Source organism: Phalacrocorax aristotelis, chromosome W, assembly GCF_949628215.1.
Source record: "Phalacrocorax aristotelis chromosome W, bGulAri2.1, whole genome shotgun sequence".
Lineage (NCBI taxonomy): Eukaryota > Metazoa > Chordata > Aves > Suliformes > Phalacrocoracidae > Phalacrocorax > Phalacrocorax aristotelis.
In genome coordinates, this window is record NC_134310.1 from 26,659,265 (window position 1) to 26,678,346 (window position 19,082).

Consider the following 19,082-nt stretch of genomic DNA (forward strand, 5'->3'; position numbering starts at 1 on the left):
TTCAAAAAAAATTGAACTAGAAAATTTTCTGCAGCAGGTCATCAAGCAACACCTGATAGTCTGGACACCAAAAAGTGCTTAACCTACAGCTGTTTGCACCTTGCCATGACAATCCATCCAGCACTGCGTTTACTTGAAATGGCCCATTCTTGAAAAGAAAAAAAAATACTAGCGCAAGAAAAGGGTGCAGGTACTGCATGGAGCAGCCTTAACAGGCAAAGATTTATCAGAGAGTACACACCTAGTGTGTTTGGTCACAATGAGCAGTGACACTCACCTGCACTGAGAACACAGTCCACCAACCAGAAAGATTACATGTAAAATTGCTCTGAAAGACTGTATGGTAGCAGTCATTTAGTCATCTAATCTTTCCAAATGTTTTGCTGCATCATCAGTAGAAAAATCTTACATTAACAGCACTGACAGCTTTTCCTACCTCAAGGTACTGACCTTCCCCCCCCAAGTACCTGAATTCAAAATTCTTGCTGCTTTGAATCTGTTAAGTGCATTACAGGTTGGCATGACAAGCTCCTGTTTCCATCCAGTGGAAACAGAGCATTAGCTGCTCTTTGTCAAGCTGCAGCATTATGGCTCGGAGGAAATAAACAATCCTCCTCTAAATGCTTGAAGCAAATCCCTCATATATACCCACTTTCTCACTCACTCACAGGAGCTCTTATCCTTAGCAAACACAGTTTACACCCTAAAATTTAAAATTAATACTTGATGTGTCTTCTATAATTATACCCACTAGGGAGTCCCAAACAAATTTCATTTCTACTAATTGAAACGACAGCTTGGGGGGGGAACTAGCACTTGAGATCAAAGAACCAGACACATAGCAAGCTGCACTACCTGAATTTAACAGTAACAGATTCCTCCTAGTAGGAGGGACTGTTTTCTTTAATCCCCTCAGCAGCACAAGTACTTGGTAGGTTCACACTTACCCCTGCCAGTTCTTGTTGAATAGGAGCAAGCTGGGCTTCAGAAGCGGGACTCAGGGTAGCACTGACTGAGGCAACAGCAGGAGCAGGGTGCTCAGAGTCACGCTCACCAGCTGATTCTTTGTGACCCAGATCATGGTGGGGGGGCTCAACCTCTCCCTGGGGGTCCTCGCCTGAATCCGACAAACCTTTTTGTTCTGCAGGGGACTGGGAGCAAAAAAGACAATGTCCCTTCAATGCAAGGCTGCAACATGAGAGCAGTTGTCCTAGCGAGAGGATCTGCTAATCCCTTTTGAAATTCCACAGTTTTCACAGTATGGCAGAAGGAATTGCTTGCTGCTGAGACACTAAGTAAAATACACACAAACCAGGTAATTGAACCTGCTGACTGAATTAGCTTCCCCTCCCCACAAAGACCACCAGTTGGAACAAATGCACTTTTTTGTTAAGTTCGCTAAAAATGTCGGTGTCCCCAGCAAAAGAGCATTTTTGCTGGCCACAGGGTTGTTGGGGTTTAACTCCTCCTTCTCTCAAGGCAGCTAATTATTTTTACCCCCAGACTCAGACGTAAGAATTAACTAGACAGTCACTGTAAATAACCGGCCTTCACTGCTTCTTCAGACCGCAGTTGAGGGAGGTGGGATCGATTATAAAATTCTCCACAGAAATTCTTTATTATAACATTCACACAAGACAAATCCTTTCATATTCATGTCACGGTGAATTATCTGAAAAGCAACACCAAGGTTTTATTTTGTAAATTAAAAAGTTCGCACATCCCTTTCAAGGAGGGGGTGGTAGGAGAGCTAGTGCACACTAGTGGGATTTGATATTTGCTGAACTTCTGCCTCAGACTCTTTACATTTATTTAGATCATTTAGTGCTGCAGGTCCCTACTGGTAGAACAAAAATTAAGCATTACCATATTCTGCATGTCTAAAGAATGAAAAAGTTAAAGGCTTTGACCCTGAACAACTGTATTGTGATAAAGGACTAAATTATAGTCCATGGATAATATGCAGGCCAAGGACCCTCTCCCAGCAGTAATCTGTGGGCCAAGCCTCCTGGTGTCTTATGGGAAAGTACCTGGAGAATCAAGCAGTTAGGCAAGATGTCACTAAGAAGCACACAACCTTAGCTTGCTCTCCAAAAGCATTCAGTAGAATGAAGACTAAAAACGCTCATCATTGCCCAGGTCCATGCAAAAACAGCAACCTCCCAAATAAACAGCAGCTTTTAAATCTTAAGGGCCCAAAGTTCTTCAGCTATGACTTGGCCTGTCTTCAAACAGAAGCTATTATTAAAAGACAGCAATACATGCAGTTTTCTCAGTGGATTAATTTCAGTTCAGTGAAGTTACTCAAGTTTCAAATCTTGCAAGAGCTTCCTATCATTAAGGCTCAAAGTAGTCAGAATATATTTAACAGGGATAACATTACATCAGGTAAAGCTAGAGATGCTGCGGGTTTGTATTTTCAAAAATTTCTGGTTTTAATATGAAGCTGCTACTAACACAGACCCAAACACTAAATTAAAACACCACAGAACAAGAGAAAAGAGTTAAAGAAACATTTTGTTTGTTGCCAAAAATTAAACCTAGTCTAGCACACTGCTATTCTTACCTCTTTGGCTCAGAACAGCATGAAAAGGCTATCTGGAACCGGCCACAGCACTTACAACACATGTATGTTATTCATAAAAACAAGGGGTAAACACCTCAGTCCCCCACTTGACATTCTGTACCCATTACACCTAGTCTCTTTTTAATGCTAGGCCTCACTTTCAAAATTAACAGTGTTCCAAACATCATTCAAACTGTCTTGTTCCCCTTCAAGAGGAGACAGCCATAAAAAAAGCACAAGAATTAAGTCACAAGTTACCGGCATCACACTAACCACAAAGCAATTATACAAGCAGTAGCACCGAAGATCTGATTTTTCTCATGGCTTACATTGCACGTGTCCTCTGGTCCCCTCACTCTACTACCCCAAATCCTCCCCATGTACATCACAACACAAACCTCTCCCCCACACCTCTTCGATCCTGCCAAACCTCCTCTGGCCACCCACGGGGCCAGTTCCCCTACACTGAGCAGAGACAGCAGGGCCACACATACAGCAGCGGCTCTCCCTCTGCAATGGAGGCAATTTGGCCTTGCCGATCTGCTCAGGTTTCTAGTTTTCAGGAAAAATGCAAAACAGTTTTAAGATTTAAGCCTCTATCGCCTTGTCAATAGTTATCAGGATCTGCAAGCTTTCATCTTGGTGACCAGGAGAGAGCCAGCGCCATAACCAGCTTTGCTTGGCTTCTTAGCTGAAAGACTTCCCACCTCTTCCATGGTCTGGAGAGCCAGACCACTACAGAAGAGACGACTGCCATAGGACCAAACAGACCTCAGCCCCAGTCCAGCTGCTGAACATGTGATGGAGACAGCCCTCCCATTACTCACACAGCCTTTGAAGAACCTGGGGATGGGGGGCAGGAAACAGGATGGGAGCCTAAAAAACACAGCGGGGAAAATGCTGAAAGCCACAACCAGAACGTTACTAGGAAATGGGGATGGGGGAGACCGTCCTCTTCAACAATGAGCCTCAGGATGAGCTACCCACCACCAAGGATCTGGAGGCAACAGGGAGTGATTAGGAAACTGTAGACAGACAGGCTCTGGGGCTGAAGATGACTAAGATTCAGTGTCCATAAGAAGCAAAATAATACATAGGAAGAGGGTACGGAAGTGCTTCCACATAAAAATAGCTAAATACCATATTATTCTTTGGCCATAACACACAGAATTTGGAGGGAAAAGGAGCAGGAATGTAACTATGAAATCATGAGTGGCATATAGGATGGTGATGCAGAGACTCCCACAGAGCAAGAGCTGGAAGGCATCAAGTTAAACTCAGCTATAACAGATTCAAAAAAACAACACAAAACTAGAGGCAAAAAGCCCATCCTGCTGAACCCTGTGTCAGAAGATCACACGGCTGGTAGAAACTCATGCTTGGGTTCAGCAAGCAACCGGAGAAATTCAAAGGAAAAAAACCAGAGCCTTACCAGCAATTCACACTAACTTCCAGCTACAGATGATAAAATTGATAATAATGCAAGAAGAAGCAAGAGCTTTCAATGCACGCTTGTGCTATATACTTAAAAGTGGAAATAAATTTTTTTTGCAAGTAATTCATATCAATACAGTGTAGAACATTTCAAAGTAGGCTACGTAAACATGCATCATATTTTACTAATTCTTGTAACATGTGGCAAGTATTTTAAAAAGTGAAATAATTCAGGCATAAATCTGATTTTTATCCTAAGCAACACTGGAATATGTGCTCCAAGACAAACCAAAAATAACAATTATTGCCAATTACCACTTTTATGCAGAAAAATCCGATGCCAAGATGAGAATTTCTTGCCCAGGTCAACACACAAAATATTTTAAAAATCTATATATTAAATGGATCAAACACTATTGCAAGTTTCAGAATTGTGACTAGTATGTGGTTTAAGTCATGGAAATGAAAACCAACAAAGGCCTCAAGGATTTGTCAAACCAAAACTGCTCCAGACAGAAGCTTGTACAGCTGTTCTCAAAAAACCAAAAGCACATCCAAGGTAAACAGCAAGCTCTTAAAATTCGTTTTAGTCTTCAGTCATGTTTATTCAAAGTGTTTTCTAATCTCCTAGCTTCATAAATCCTGATCTAAGTTATTCTTCAAAGCTCTTTGGAGCTGGTGAACAACAGTTCATTCTCTTCCTTTTTACAATAATGTTTTATCTCTGTCATGACTGGTGTCTCTCTTTGACCCTACTCTTCTCTGGAGGAAACATTCCTTTTAGGTACAGCTCTAGGGAGAACTTGGTAGAAATCTGCTCCTGTATCTTAAATACTAAGGCAAAGATCAATCATAGAATCATTAAGGTTGGAAGAGACCCTTAAGATCATCGAGTCCAACCACTAACCTATCACTACCAAGTCCACCACTAAACCATATCCTCAAGCACCACGTCTACCCTTCTTTTAAATGCCTCCAGGGATGGAGGCTCAACCACCTCCCTGGGCAGCCTGTTCCAATGTTTGACAACCCTTTCGGTGAAGAAGTTTTTCCTAATATCCAACCTAAACTTCCCCTGGCACAGCTTGAGGCCATTTCCTCTCGTCCTATCGCTTGTTACTAGGGAGAAGAGACTGACCCCTGCCTCGCTACAACCTCCTTTCAGGTAGTTGTAGAGAGCGATAAGGTCTCCCCTCAGCCTCCTCTTCTCCAGACTAAACAACCCCAGCTCCCTCAGCCGCTCCTCATAAGACTTGTTCTCCAGACCCTTCACCAACTTCATTGCCCTTCTCTGGACACGCTCCAGCACCTCGATGTCCTTCTTGTAGTGAGGGGCCCAAAACTGAACACAGTACTCGAGGTGCGGCCTCACCAGTGCCGAGTACAGGGGCACTATCACCTCCCTGCTCCTGCTGGCCACGCTATTCCTGATACAAGCCAGGATGCCATTGGCCTTCTTGGCCGCCTGAGCACACTGCTGGCTCATGTTCAGGCGGCTGTCAACCAACACCCCCAGGTCCTTTTCCTCCAGGCAGCTCTCCAGCCACTCCTCCCCAAGCCTGTAGCGTTGCATGGGGTTGTCGTGACCCAAGTGCAGGACCCGGCACTTGGCCTTGTTGAATCTCATACCGTTGGCTCCGGCCCAACGATCCAGCCTGTCCAGGTCCCTCTGTAGGGCCTTCCTGCCCTCCAGCAGATCGACACTTCCACCCAGCTTGGTGTCACCTGCAAACTTACTGAGGGTGCACTCAATCCCCTCATCCAGATCATCAATGAAGACATTGAACAGGACCGGCCCCAACACTGAGCCCTGGGGAACACCACTAGTCCAAGTAGACAACATCCACAGCCTTCCCCATATCCACTAAGCGGGTCACCTTATCATAGAAGGAGAGATTAATAATGATAGGAAGCCACCTACACAAACTCACCTTGCTCAGCCAGACCAAACATCATCTATTTTTTTAAAACACAAAAATAACACACCTAGACCAAATACATAAAAGTCTATTTGGAGATTGGGCTTCCTCTGCATTGCAGGAAATAAGGAGAGACATGAAGAAATACATAAAAGCCAAGATTAACATGATGCTAAAACCACCAAATTTAGGCAAAGACATAATATTCCTTTTTTATAGAGACTGGCACAAACACTCCTGGGTCAGTTTTTCCTCCCAGTTCTAAGTTGTGCTGTTTACGCTTCCTTTCCTCATTTTTCCCAAACCAGCACCCATATCCAATGGCCCAAAAAGGCTACACTCTGTGTACCTTTTCAAAATCTTTACCTGCTTAGAGCTGAGGACAACTCTTGTTGGTATTCTTAGTTTCTTTGTAGCCTTTGACATTATCAGCCTCTCTATATTCCTCTAAGCTTTGCCTTGCAGAACTGTCCTCTCCAGAAGAGCAGTCATAAACTTATTTAAGCACAGCAGAGTAGCAATGTATTCAGTTATGAACTCTTAAGCATTAAATTTTAACTCCTTAAGCATGCTATTGACTTACAGCACAGTTCAGCTAGGTCTCCCTAACAAAACCTCTTGGCAGCTGCACTAACGATGCTAAGAGAGCTTGGAAAAGATGATGCTGCCTCTCCCTACGCAAGTTACTTCCTCCACAGTTCTCTCTCTGCCACCATCCTACACCAACAAGTCATGCCCATAGCACAAACAACATTTTCTAATCATCTACCCCCTCAAACCACCAAAGATCAGGCATTTCCAAATCACACCACATCAAACCAGGACTTCAACCAATCCCTCCTTTATGTATTGTCTAAATCAACTTTCCCTTCTCTAAACTCATGATCCTGCTCTCCAGACTACATGGGAATGCCATCTTTCTAACCACTCACGTCACTTTTACAACTCCACATCTATTTTTAAAGCTCCACAGTTAAGACCAATGATGACAGATCTAACAACTTAGGCATGTAAATCCTTGCTCACTCCAGATCTACCCCTTTACCTTTATGACCCAGGTGGTAGTTACCCCTTAAACTCTTCGCAGCATTTTGTAGCCCCACTTAGGTATGGGACATGACCCAAATATCAGCTATCTTCCTTCAGAGCCATTCTTAAAAGCTCACCACTACCAACTCAGCTACAGAAAGTAGTACACCAGCCAAAACTAGTTATATAACAAGCCAGAAATAGTGTTGTTTTCTATATTCTACCATTACCCCCATCCCAGGGTGGTGGAAGGAAGAGGACAAGGTGCAAACAACATAATAGACAATGGCTTGTTTTAAAGTACAAAAATATTTTTAAAATCTGAGTTGAGTATCTACCTTTTGCAGAGCTCCTGACTAGGGAGTCATGATCCTAGTATTGCGAGAATCAAAAATGACTGGAAGACGACCACAGCTCACACTTGCAGACCAAAGGACACCACTTTAAGAGCAGTTTTGGACAAATTGTTTCCTTACAACACTACTGCTTAAGTTTGTTTAAGCTATTATACCTACTTAAAAATGGGTCAATGCAAGAAAGACTTCAGAGTACTTTGACCTCAGATATATATGTTAAAAGTTAACTTCATAAAATTACTTCAAGTAACCTATGGCCAGAAACTGTCATGAAACGGCAGATCTGCTTTCAGATCTTAACAGCCATGAGTCTTCCTAAGCTGATGCAATTTTCCAACTAGCATCAGCACTAGAAGCTCTGCTTGTCAGAAAAAATGAATAGCAGCGTATAAACAAGGAAGATATTTGGACGCTATCATTCAGCTATTTCCAAGAAATCTCTACTTCACACATTGTAAAAACAGTTCTCAAAGAGCTAAGGAGATATGAAAATAATGAAATTGGAGACTCACTCAACAAATGTGGAAACAGCCAACTTTACATCCACCATTAGTTGACATCTATAATGAAAATCAGAACAGATAGACTAATCCTGTCTTTTTATCTGCAGAAGAAAACAACTAGAACCTCCTTACTGAAAGCACAATTAAGAGGCATCATTCTGAACACCCCACACTTTTTGTCCCCTCTAAATAAACAAGACAAACTGCAGGTTCTAATTTTTTACTAAATTGTACACCACCTTAGCTGGAACAACCACTTAAAAAATTAGTTTCCAGACTTGTATGCATTTTGTCCTGCAACACTGAATATTTTCCAACTTCTAATGGAGAAACAGATGTCTGACACCTTACAACCACAAGCTTAAATAGAGATTTCTAGAAAAATGTCTACTATTAAGGTAAAGAACAATGTCCGCTCCAGAAAAGTCAGTTAAAACCACTGAACAATACAAACCTGGCGCTAATACTGAGAGGGCCTGTAGACACTGCAACAAAATAGTTCTGCTCAGGATGTCCTGTCTGATGCGGAAGAGCCCATGGCAAACATCTAAACAGTCATCATGGACAGTTAATTGAACACACAATGTGTTCTCCTCACTCTCAGCTCACTGTCAGATTGCTGTGCTGGCACTGAAAAGCCTCCATGAACACTTTGCTTGTAGCTCCAGAAGAAAGCCAACCTGACTAGACAGACATTTTGCTAAAGTAAAAACATAATTTACATAGAGAAACTACATATCTTAGAAGTGTGTTGTTTGTCAACTATTTTGAAGTTACTTTTGCATTTTCTTCAAAATGTTGCTCTAGGAAAAACTCCTCTGTTAATAGATTTTCCTTGTTAACTTTAATAGGGATAATCTTTTGCAGCAGACAATACACTTAGCCAGACACCTTGTATGGAAACAGTAATGGAATTAACCATTAACTGTAACACTTTTAGCTGTTAGTCTTTCCAAAACCACAGTGAAATGCCTCAACCAGCATGTAACCTGAGTCACCTTTTCTTGATTAAGATCATTAAAGGGACACTCAGCTGGCCTGAATGCAGGGTTCTGATATATACTGCTTATATATTAAGTGGCTGTTCCTTTTGGCTGACAGCACCATATTCTGACTCTATTACTATTGTATCAACACCACAAAAACAGCTACTGGCACAAGCAACAAGCCTGCTGGCTTTGGCCCTTTATTTAATAAAAAGGCAAGAAGCACAGCACTGATGCTTCTCACACTTTCTCCAGTCTCAAATACACATAGTATAAGCTACTAAAATGATTAACTATGCCTCCTCTCCCTTTTTAAGAAAATTGTACATCTCCACACATTAGTTTAACATAAGCATTCATGTTTGTAACTAGATGTATTACACTTTGGAAACTGGCAACCAAGTGACAGAAGCCACCAGTAGCCTCTTAATGATCTGCTTCAGGGAAGGCACCCTGTTGGTCAGCCAAGTTAGACCTATTCCACACCCCTTGAACACCAACACCACTTAGTATTTAGACCAATTCCCAACTCATTTCTAATGCCTGTGACTTCAAGGTGCTTGGCTGCCCCGCAGGCCTCATCACACACAGCCCCTCACCCCCCCAGGCAGGCTTCCCAGCTGTGCCTCAGCAGAGGCTGTCCTGCACACAGCCACCTGTTCAGCATCACCACTCCTCAGCATCCTCAGAGGCACCTGGGAAGACTAAATCACAGACCCATCCCCCTGGAACCCTGGATCCTCTCTGCCAGCCTAAAGACACATTAAGCTTTTAGTTAAGATTTTTTACAAATATTTTCTTGAGACATACCACAGTGCAACAGATCTGTCCTGCAGCCCAACACAGGAGCTGGCACAGCCTAACACTGAAGGTCCACGCTCTGTGCAGAAGCAGAAGGTACAACATGAAGGAACTTGAGAGCACAAGACCTGCCAGCTTCGCGCTGAAGGACCAGGCCAGCAAACACAGGACCACATTGCTCTGCCCGAGTTGCACATTGCTATGATCACTGCTTCAAGACTAACTGTGGAAGCACTGCCAGGTTAAAGGACACCTGGGGAAAAAACTCACTGTGGTGCTACTCAGAAGAGACTTCAGGAACAGTCTGAGCAAGAGCAGGTGATTGGGATCTGCTTCCTAGAAGGAAACATGATCCAAACTGACAGCACACACACTAGCGCTCCGTTCCAAAGTACAGGTAAATGGTCACCATAAAAAAAAAATGTAGCTGGAAGTAATATCTGAAGTATTTAAGATATATTTAATTTTATTAGCTAATATTAGAAGAATGGCAGATTTCAATCCTTTCCAAGCTGACAAAATATTTCAAGTTCCTGTTAAGGAATATGCCTACTAAACCTGTGAGAAAGCTTGAGTCTGGTACTTGTTCCAAAGCAAAGCTACCAACTGCAAAATGGTTCAGTATTTCTATTCAAACATTTGAGAAGCTTTTCTGATTGCACAGATAATATAACAATCCAGTGATTCAACAAAAAGTGAATCGTGTACGAGTACACTTCTCTTGATACCCACCAGCCAAACAAGGGTAACCTTGATTCCCCCCCCCAAATTTTAACAGCTTTTACTACTAACCAGGCAGAATTAAATACCACAATATATTGAAATTCTTAAAATTTTTTTTAGTAAAAGAAATTGATATAATAATAAACTGGAAGGCTTACTGTTTGGAAAAAAAAAAATAAGGGAAACTACACCCTAGCACTCATCCATAACATTTTGTGTGTCTCTGAAAGAGTGAAAAGGCATGCAAACTATACTGCATCTGTCCACAAGGCCATGGTTTTACATTACAGCTGTTTCAATTCAGTAGCAATTTCTGCTAAAGGGAAGATCCTGCTCCTTCAGCTCTCATTTCTCTCCTGAGCTCTACTCCTTCTGAAGCTACAGGCTGTTTTATCAGCCTCTTGGTGCCACACAAGCTCACCCACGGAACACCTTCTAGCAGACCAGAGCACAGCTCCAGCCCACCCCAACAGTATGTAATGGCTACCACAACCCAAGGGCAGGGGACAGGAACACATGGCAGGGGTAGAGGGATGGGCGAGGGAACAGGATTACCATTTTCCATGGTAATTAGACACTTCACAGCTTACTACCCAAAGATGAGATGCATCTAAATATACTGAGGTGAAAAGCAATAATCTAGACCATGGTTCTCTTTGCTTTGTCTTAACTCTACTACCAGAAATAATTTTTCTAGTTTTGTCACGCAACTGCAACTGTCAGCACTCCTTTGCCAGCTGTTCCTTTCAATATATGGCTTTGAAGAGACTTTTTCTCCCAGATTTGGTCCATCTTCTGTCTGAAGAGCTACCCATTTCATGCCACCATCATACATCCTCCCACTTTTAGCCCTCCAGTACCTCTTCACTCTAAGCCCATTAATAATGTTAACGCTCTATTATCCATCTTCAACTTCAAAGCAATATAGACAAACAGCTGCTCACCATGGAATGAGTCAGGGATACAGAACAAAAAAACAACCATATCAACATCTTACCTTCTGTGCTTTATCCTTCTGAAATACAAAGACAGGTGGAGCAATGGCAGGTTTTTCTGTAAAAAGAGAAATAATTTGGGTTTTTTCCAACCACGTTCATTCTTGACTAATATGAAAGTGTTCGGTTCTATGATGCTTCTACTGACAATGAATCCCTAAACCAGTTAAATCCCAGTTACACAAATTGTTTCTACCAGTTCCTGGTAACACGTTATTATAAGGATTTGATCTTCAGAAGGAAATCGAGTTTGTATTGTTCTTAAAACACAATGTCTGAAAGCTATTTGTCTTTTCCCTCCAGAGCTCTCTTTCAAACCAGTACTTTTACCGTACTTAGGTACACCACAAGGAAAGGCCCTCAGCTGCATGTAACAAGGAAAGCAGACCTTCAGTAATTAGTGTCACAGAGACAGTAAGTCCCCAATCTGAAGATCTGGAACTCGTACAAACCACTTAATTTCTTCTGAATGGTGGTAGGCTGTCAAACCAGTCTGGAAAACAACTGAATCCACAGAACTCCTTCCTGCAGTTTATTCATAAGATTCAGACACTTCAACCTGCATGAATAATTACAAAAACCTCAAGAGCCGACTTTCACAGGCTAAATTCCTTTAACATATTCACTGTCGAGTCATTAACTACCAACATATGCACTATGTGCCGTCAGAAAAATGTATGTACTGTTAAACCTACTCAGCTTGCTTCACAAGCCTTGGAAACCAAAACACAGAAACAGAAAATAGCAGCTTAATGGCTCAGGGAGAGGTATCATCTTCAAGTCTATTTAACATGAGACTTAACTCAGATACATGACCATGTGGTAGCTGTACCAAACTCTGCCATGTCAACCATGTTTCCTGCAACTAGTCAAAACATAGCCTTATTTCACCTCTCCACCCCTTCACACCAATGCAACCATAGCAGTTGGTGGCATCTCTAGCAGCCACAATAGTTATTTTTGCAACACAAAGTTTTAAACCTTCACTGCAGCATGAAATGACACATTACTAAAAAATCCAATGGGTATTTTGAGCGTATAGATGCAAAAACCACATCCCTTTTGAATCCACATTTGAAGGCCACATAAGTGAAAAGACAAGGTAAAACTGCACAAAATGGGGGCAGGGGGAAACCCTGTGTAGTTACCAGGCTCACAGAGTAAATCCAATGGCAAAGCAGTGACAAAGGACAAGAAAGCATTCTTCTCCTTTGCCACCAAGACCATCGTGTCTCTACCATAAGAGTACCGGATAACTCAGGTTGGAAGGAACTGCAGGATGTCTCTAGTCCAACCTCCTGCTCCAAGTAAGGTCAGCTATGAAGTCAGACCAGGTTAATCAGGTTATCCAATCTAGTCTTAACTTCCAAGGATGGAGGCTGAGCAGCCTCCCAGGGTAATCTCTTCTACTCCTTGACTGTTCTTATGGTGAGAAAAAAAACCCCAACTTTTTCCCTCTATCCAGTCTGAACATCTCATTCCACCTCTAACCTTTTATCTTTTGTCCTTCCAACATACACCACTGGGATGAGCCTAGCTCTGACTTTTTAATAACTTCCTCATAGACCCTAGAAAGCTCCAAATGTGCTTCTCTGAAGCTCTCTCTTCTCTAGGCTGAACAGGCCCAGTGCCTTCAGCCTCTCCTCACAGGTCATGCAACCCAGATCACTATTTTGGTGACTCAGTTTCATCTTTAGATTTTAGAAGGAACCCAGGCCCCATGTCACAAAATCAACTCTCAAGTCCTCACCGGACCCACTGGAGCCAGGTTATTACAAGGTAAATTTATTTTTAAAGCTGTTGCAAACATTTCCTTTTTAATGTAATTTGGAGTAAATTTAAAAGTGCAATAGTGCCTGACTATATGGAAACCTATGAGAGGCAGAATAAAAAAAACACTGAGAAACTTCCAGGCAAGCAAGTCCTTGCTTGGATCTGAAGAAGCAATCTTCACCACTAAAAGCATATAAGTTGACAACAACTGCTCTGACTAACTTATTATAATACAGCACCTGAGAGGAAAGAGTAGATCATACCTGTGAACAATGAAAGAGTATTAAAAAAAAAGAGAACAGCAATTAGGTTGTTAACTCACCAAAACTATTGAGTGGTAATTTATTCCCTGCAAAAGGCTTATCTGAGGGTCAAGAAAAATTTAAGTTCAAAGTTAAGTTTAATTATGCTTATTTGAGCCGCTCAGGCCTCAAAAATGTTTTTTTTTCACCTTAATACTATTTTAAGTTATAAAGAGCAGAATAATTGTGCTAAAATAAGCATATTAAATTAGATATGGACAATTTGTGGCATTATAAAATTCTAAAGGTGTTGATAACAAAATAAGACTCTTCTCTTCCAATAGCTACGAACAGACTGAAAGCAATGAGCAAGCTACCACACCAACAGCTGATCTCCAAAAAAGATCCCCATAAGCAAAGTCCAATCATACTTCATGTCAGAAGGCACAAGAAACATGACTGGATCACTTATAGCCAGACTTCACACATGATGCTATGGTGAATACAACTGACATCGGAAAACAGGTACTTCTGCCTCATTTTCAAAACTTTGACAAGTTGCTTTTTATGAAGTAAAACATCTGATGTTCTCATTCACCTTCAAACCCGTTATTTTTGTCTCCTATAGCATGAGTAAGCAGGCTACTTCCAGACAGTACCTCCACAGCTGGCACGGGAAGGTAGAATGCCTCTTACATATTTAAGATGAAATAAAAATTCCATACACCACATTTAAAGCACAATCCTTTCATGTTAGCAGAGCACATGTGATGTCATTTCCCAAGCCCTTGCAGCATTAATAGAAGTTACCCTCTGCATTAGGTAATTTTGCTCTTTCAGCTCAGGTACTTCACATAAAGCAAATGGTACAAGTCAGAAATGGGAAAAAAAGTAGCTTATTTTCACATGACAAGAAGAAAACCATGAAGCAGCCCAACTACTTTGCAATGTAGGTAAAATATTTATAAAGAACTCCAAAAAGCATGAATAAAAATTTTTTTAAGTATTTAGACAGTTCTATCTCGTAAATGAAATAGTACTTTATGGTGTTTGGGTACAAATTATTAGGATATCTCAAAAAAACACACCCCAAAACAAATCACTCAGTCTAACTTTGTATCCACTAGCTTATCACCACCAGGGGAAAAAAAGCTCTTGTTTATAGGGTCTGCAAACATCAGGGACAGTGGTGCATACCGGCTTTTTCCCCTCAAAGTAACAACAGACCTTCCTCTCTCTGAAAGCTGGCATGAGAGAAGTAGAGTTATACAGACAGGGCAAAAAACCAAACCAAACCCCAGAAAGAGCACAGAAGCAATGTCAGCATCATACAAGCCTGGCAAAGGAACGGTACTTGTACTATGAAAGGAACTGCTTCAATTTTCTCATCTTCTGTATATTTAAGGCAGTTACACACAGTAAAGTTATGATCATCAACTTCACAATTTCATAAAGCCAAACAAATTGTGTTTGGTGTCTAAGAAGAGACTTTTCCAACACAGGTGGTACTGGCCCCTCCTGAAAAGGAACTGTGAAGAAAGCCATCAAGTTTTAGCCCTGAGAAAAACTTGTATATTTTCAATGACTGAAAGGTGGTAAAGTAATTAATTCTTAACACAAGGAGATCCTGTCATCTAAAGAGCAGCTTCAGCAGCAAGCTGTATGCAAACAAATTACTAGTTGTGTATTAACAGCAAGTTGATGAGAAAAGCATTCAGGTTTATGCAAATGTATGTCTAACGGGAAGCTGTCTAGTCCTCCGTGATACTTCACCACCACGTGTGGAGCATCAGTTTTAAGACATGATCCAGCTAGACTACCAGAGAACATCATACCAAAGCCTTCAGAGAAGATTTCTAATACCATTCAGTAACTACTCTATACAACAGCAACAACAACAATCATGCCTACCATTCCAAAATCCTGGTTTTCAATGATCAAACTTCTCACAATGCCAGCCACCAAAGCCTTTATCACAATGTCACTAAATCTCTGTGACAATGTTGATCAAACTTCACATGGCTGGGGAGAACTTGCTCTCTCCTCTTCTTAAGTAGCTCCACACTTACCAGCTCATCTCCTCTCACGATGAGGGATGCCAAGACCAGGGCACGTTCCTAGGAAACTTCACAGAACGAATTTCTTTGGAAAGTGGCACTTGGACCACCTCATCCTTCACCCCCCTTTCTCTGCAGCAGAGGACCCCCTTAATCCAACAACCTTCTTCTGCAAGATACAGCTTGCCATCAAACCACTACGAAAAGGGAGGTGTATAGTTTCACCAAGTCACTAGAGAAAAAGGAAAGACGAGTGGAAAAAATTCAAGGAACAATTAGAATGAAGAAAATGAAGTAGTTATGAGAATATCAGAGGGAACGCTTTTAGCATCACAGAAAGACTATCCATTCAAACAGTTCAAAGGCTTAAAGGACATTGGTAGAATGGTTACTTCAAGGCAGTATTGGCATCTCAGTGGTGATTTCAGACAGACAATAGACTAAGAGAGACATCAGAATCTAGAAGGTAAAGGTAACTAATATACTGTTGGAAAAGCAAAAACCAGTGAATTAACTGAAACAAAGGGGTGCCATGGTAAAAGCGACAGGTTAAAAGAGCTTTGCATTAGTAAGATGAAAGGACACAGGCAGAACAAAACAGTACTTTTCAAGGCCAGAAGGTTTGTGGCAGTAATCAAACAGGTAAGAGTCTGTTCATGCAAGTGAAACTCACTTAGACAAGAAAAGCTACTGTTCAAACACGCTAATAAAAACAAACTGCGAGAATGACTGAAACCTCTTTCTAGGTACTTGTGTCTACTGCGCGTCAAATAATTAGCTTTACGCCTCACAGTGAAGTATTATTGAAACAGCACTGTTGTGCAGATCAATCAAGATTAAGGAGCTTTGTTTTAATCACACTTGGTTTGTGAACATGAACATTTAGCTACCAAATACTTCAAACAAGATCTATGTGAAGCAGCAGATCAAAAAATTATCAGTACCAAAATAGTAATTTCATATATTTGAATGAAAATACCAGGGCACAAGGAAATAAAACACTCGCAGTACTGGAAAAAATAAAATATTGATGTGTTTAAGAATGAGGATAAAACAATCAAAGTCACCCAAGAACATCGCTGCCGTGTTAAAGACAGCAAATGAGGCAAGTAGAAAGACTATGGAATCCGCTGACTTTCAGCAGAAGGATGCCAATTCCTGAAAGTACATGTATTTGCACTGGTATACAAAGAACAGACACCTCAAAAATGGAACCAGAGGAAGGAAAACTAACACCAGACAATGCAGCCAATGATATTAGAATGAGCAGAAGAGAATATATTTTAGAAACAAGCTGATCTTGCTTAATCTTACAAAAGATTATATCACATTCTCACTCCAAGAAGAAACAGAACAACAAAGGATGAAGATGACAAATCTGGAAGGGGAAGCGAGCACAAACTAAAGAGATTAGCAGGTGAGGGAAGTCACTGGAGTCAGGAAAGGGTCTGAAGAGGAAAAAAAAGAGAAAAAGGAAGATCAAATGAAAAATGTAAGGATGACACCACCATTCACCTCCACCCCCACTGACAGGCTACACAATTCTGCAGAAATTTAGAGGTAGGGGTAGAAACACATGACAAGTCAGCATCAAAAGATGTGATAAACATTGGTAACTTGGAATTCACCATTGAGCCACTTGAGCCTAGAGTGGGGAGGTAAAGTGAGGGGCTTGCATGACTTAAGACAGCCATTCCCAAACTTCTGGTTCTAAAAAAACACAATAAACCATCAAAATTTATTATAAGGTCATTATAACGACAGTATATGCAACAGTAAATACTGTCATTAAGTTTCTCACAAATAGTCATTACACATTTGAGTATTTCCTACTATTGTTGAGATGACCACTTATCATGCCTCCTTGTACACTGACGGCTCATCCCGAGTTTGGGAGCAAACAGCCCAAGACATGCTGCATCGCAGGATTTGTCAAATAACTTAACTGTAATTATTTTGTTAGCTGCTTGTAGACTTCATCTTGAAAAGCTACACCTACAGTAGATATTTGCTTCCCATTTTTTAACATTAACACCAGAACAGCAATTGCCACTGGTACAGAATTCAAGTGTAAGAAATAATCTTGAAAGAAGGAGCCTCATGTAATTTCATTTGCCTCCTTTCCAGGCATTTCCCCCCCTTTCATTAGCTGAGAAAAATGATGAGAAACAACACGGACAACTTGGGCAAACTTAGCTTTGCAGAGACTTTGAGGGAAGCTGGCCATTCTCAACGGCAAACTGTTGATGCCCACTGTCACTTCAGCAACATTATACACACCCTGGAGCAGAACACCCAAATCCTACAGTAGTGCAGCCCGGGTTTTCTTAACCCTCTTCAGAGAGGAATGGGGCCACTATTTCTTTACTTCATAGGTTTTTGGATTTAAAAATTATATATATATTGTTGTACATCACCTAGTTTTACATAAGCCCCGCTATTATTCCCTTAGCTGGAGGAAAGATTAACACGAGTGGAATTAAGGGGAGATTTACGACGCTCCTAAAGTTGTGGACGACGACCCCACAAAGCACCTAGAAGAGGAGGGATACGAAGTGGCCCAGAGCCCCCCCGGGAGGGGAGCGCAGCACTCGCCGCCAGGCTCCGGAGGCGGGGCCCGTTCCGCGGCGCCCGGGCCCGCTTTCGGCGCGCTGGGGGGGCGGCGGCACAACCCGCCGGCGGCCGGCACCTGCCAGTACAGCCCTAACCACCGCCCCACGCCCCGCCCGCGGCCGAGCGGGGCCAGCGGGGAGCGCGGCGGATCAGCCGGTGGTCCCCTTTGTCCGGCCGCTCGCCCCAGAGGGGCCGGAACACAGAGAGGCGACGCTTCCGAGGGCGGGCCCTCGCCCGGGCGCGCCTCCGAGAGCGGATCGCGGGACGGGACCGGGCCGGTGACGGCGCAGGGCCGGGGCGGCGGCGGGCCCGCGGCCAGCACCGCTGCGCACCGCCAGCGCCCGCCTACCTTCGTTCGCTAGGTCCGCCATTTTACTTCCTCAATCACGCCCACAATGCATCGCACAGCCAGACGGCTTCCACTTACAGCGGGCCCTGCGGGGCGGCGCATGCGCCGATTTACGGCCGTCCCGTGGCGGCGCCGCGCAGGCGCGGCTGCCTCGGCTGGGCGGCGGGCGGGGCTCACTGGGCTGCCCCGGGGCTGGGCGAAGCGCTGCGCATGCGCGGAGGCGGGCGGGGCCGCGGGGCGCCGGCTTATACTGGCGGGCGTCACTCAAGCTCGGCTTGGCTGAGCCCAGACCCCCGCGGTGACGGCTGGGCGGGCCCGAGCGGGCAGCCTGGTGGCGGTCCGCCTGTGGTGGGCAGGTTATGGGGATCCCCGCTGCCCACACCCACACTGGTCGGACTGGGGCCTCTGAGGCTGCCCATGGATCCACCTGTTCCCTGCTTGGCTGGGCCTCTGGCCTGCCTCTGAGGCCTCCCATGGCTGCAGGACCCAGAATTTTGCTTCACAAGTTAAATGGATCCTTGGGTCCATTTACTGCTTTCATTAGTGCCTCACAGTTACAGTCTTGTAGCGTTTACTGGGTAGTAATCTTCCATTCAGCCAACTACTCTGCAGCTACATAAGTTTTGGCCATACCTTCCCTAGCCTTTTCTCCAGATGGAAGAAGTCAAGCCCTTTCAGTTCATGGAAGGCTGCTGCTCCATCCCAAAGAGCAACATTTGCCATTCGCTGTGACTTC

At 43.0% G+C, this 19,082-nt stretch overlaps 1 protein-coding gene across 6 annotated transcripts in view; it reads right to left on the reverse strand.

Annotated features, from left to right (window-relative positions):
• The window catches only part of RANBP3 (RAN binding protein 3), a 59,632-nt gene extending 41,183 nt beyond the window's left edge, over positions 1-18,449 (reverse strand). For 3 of the 6 annotated variants that reach the window (XM_075077933.1, XM_075077935.1, XM_075077934.1), the window contains exons 1-3: positions 18,347-18,449; positions 11,315-11,370; positions 948-1,151 (exon numbers count right to left, since the gene is read on the reverse strand). In XM_075077933.1, the coding sequence (XP_074934034.1) occupies positions 948-1,151; positions 11,315-11,370; positions 18,347-18,368 (282 nt within the window). In that variant the 5' untranslated portion in view covers positions 18,369-18,449. The remainder of the gene's footprint in view (positions 1-947; positions 1,152-11,314; positions 11,371-18,346) is intronic. The other 3 variants (XM_075077937.1, XM_075077939.1, XM_075077938.1) reach the window with 1 other exon arrangement.
• Positions 18,450-19,082: the final 633 nt, after the last annotated feature.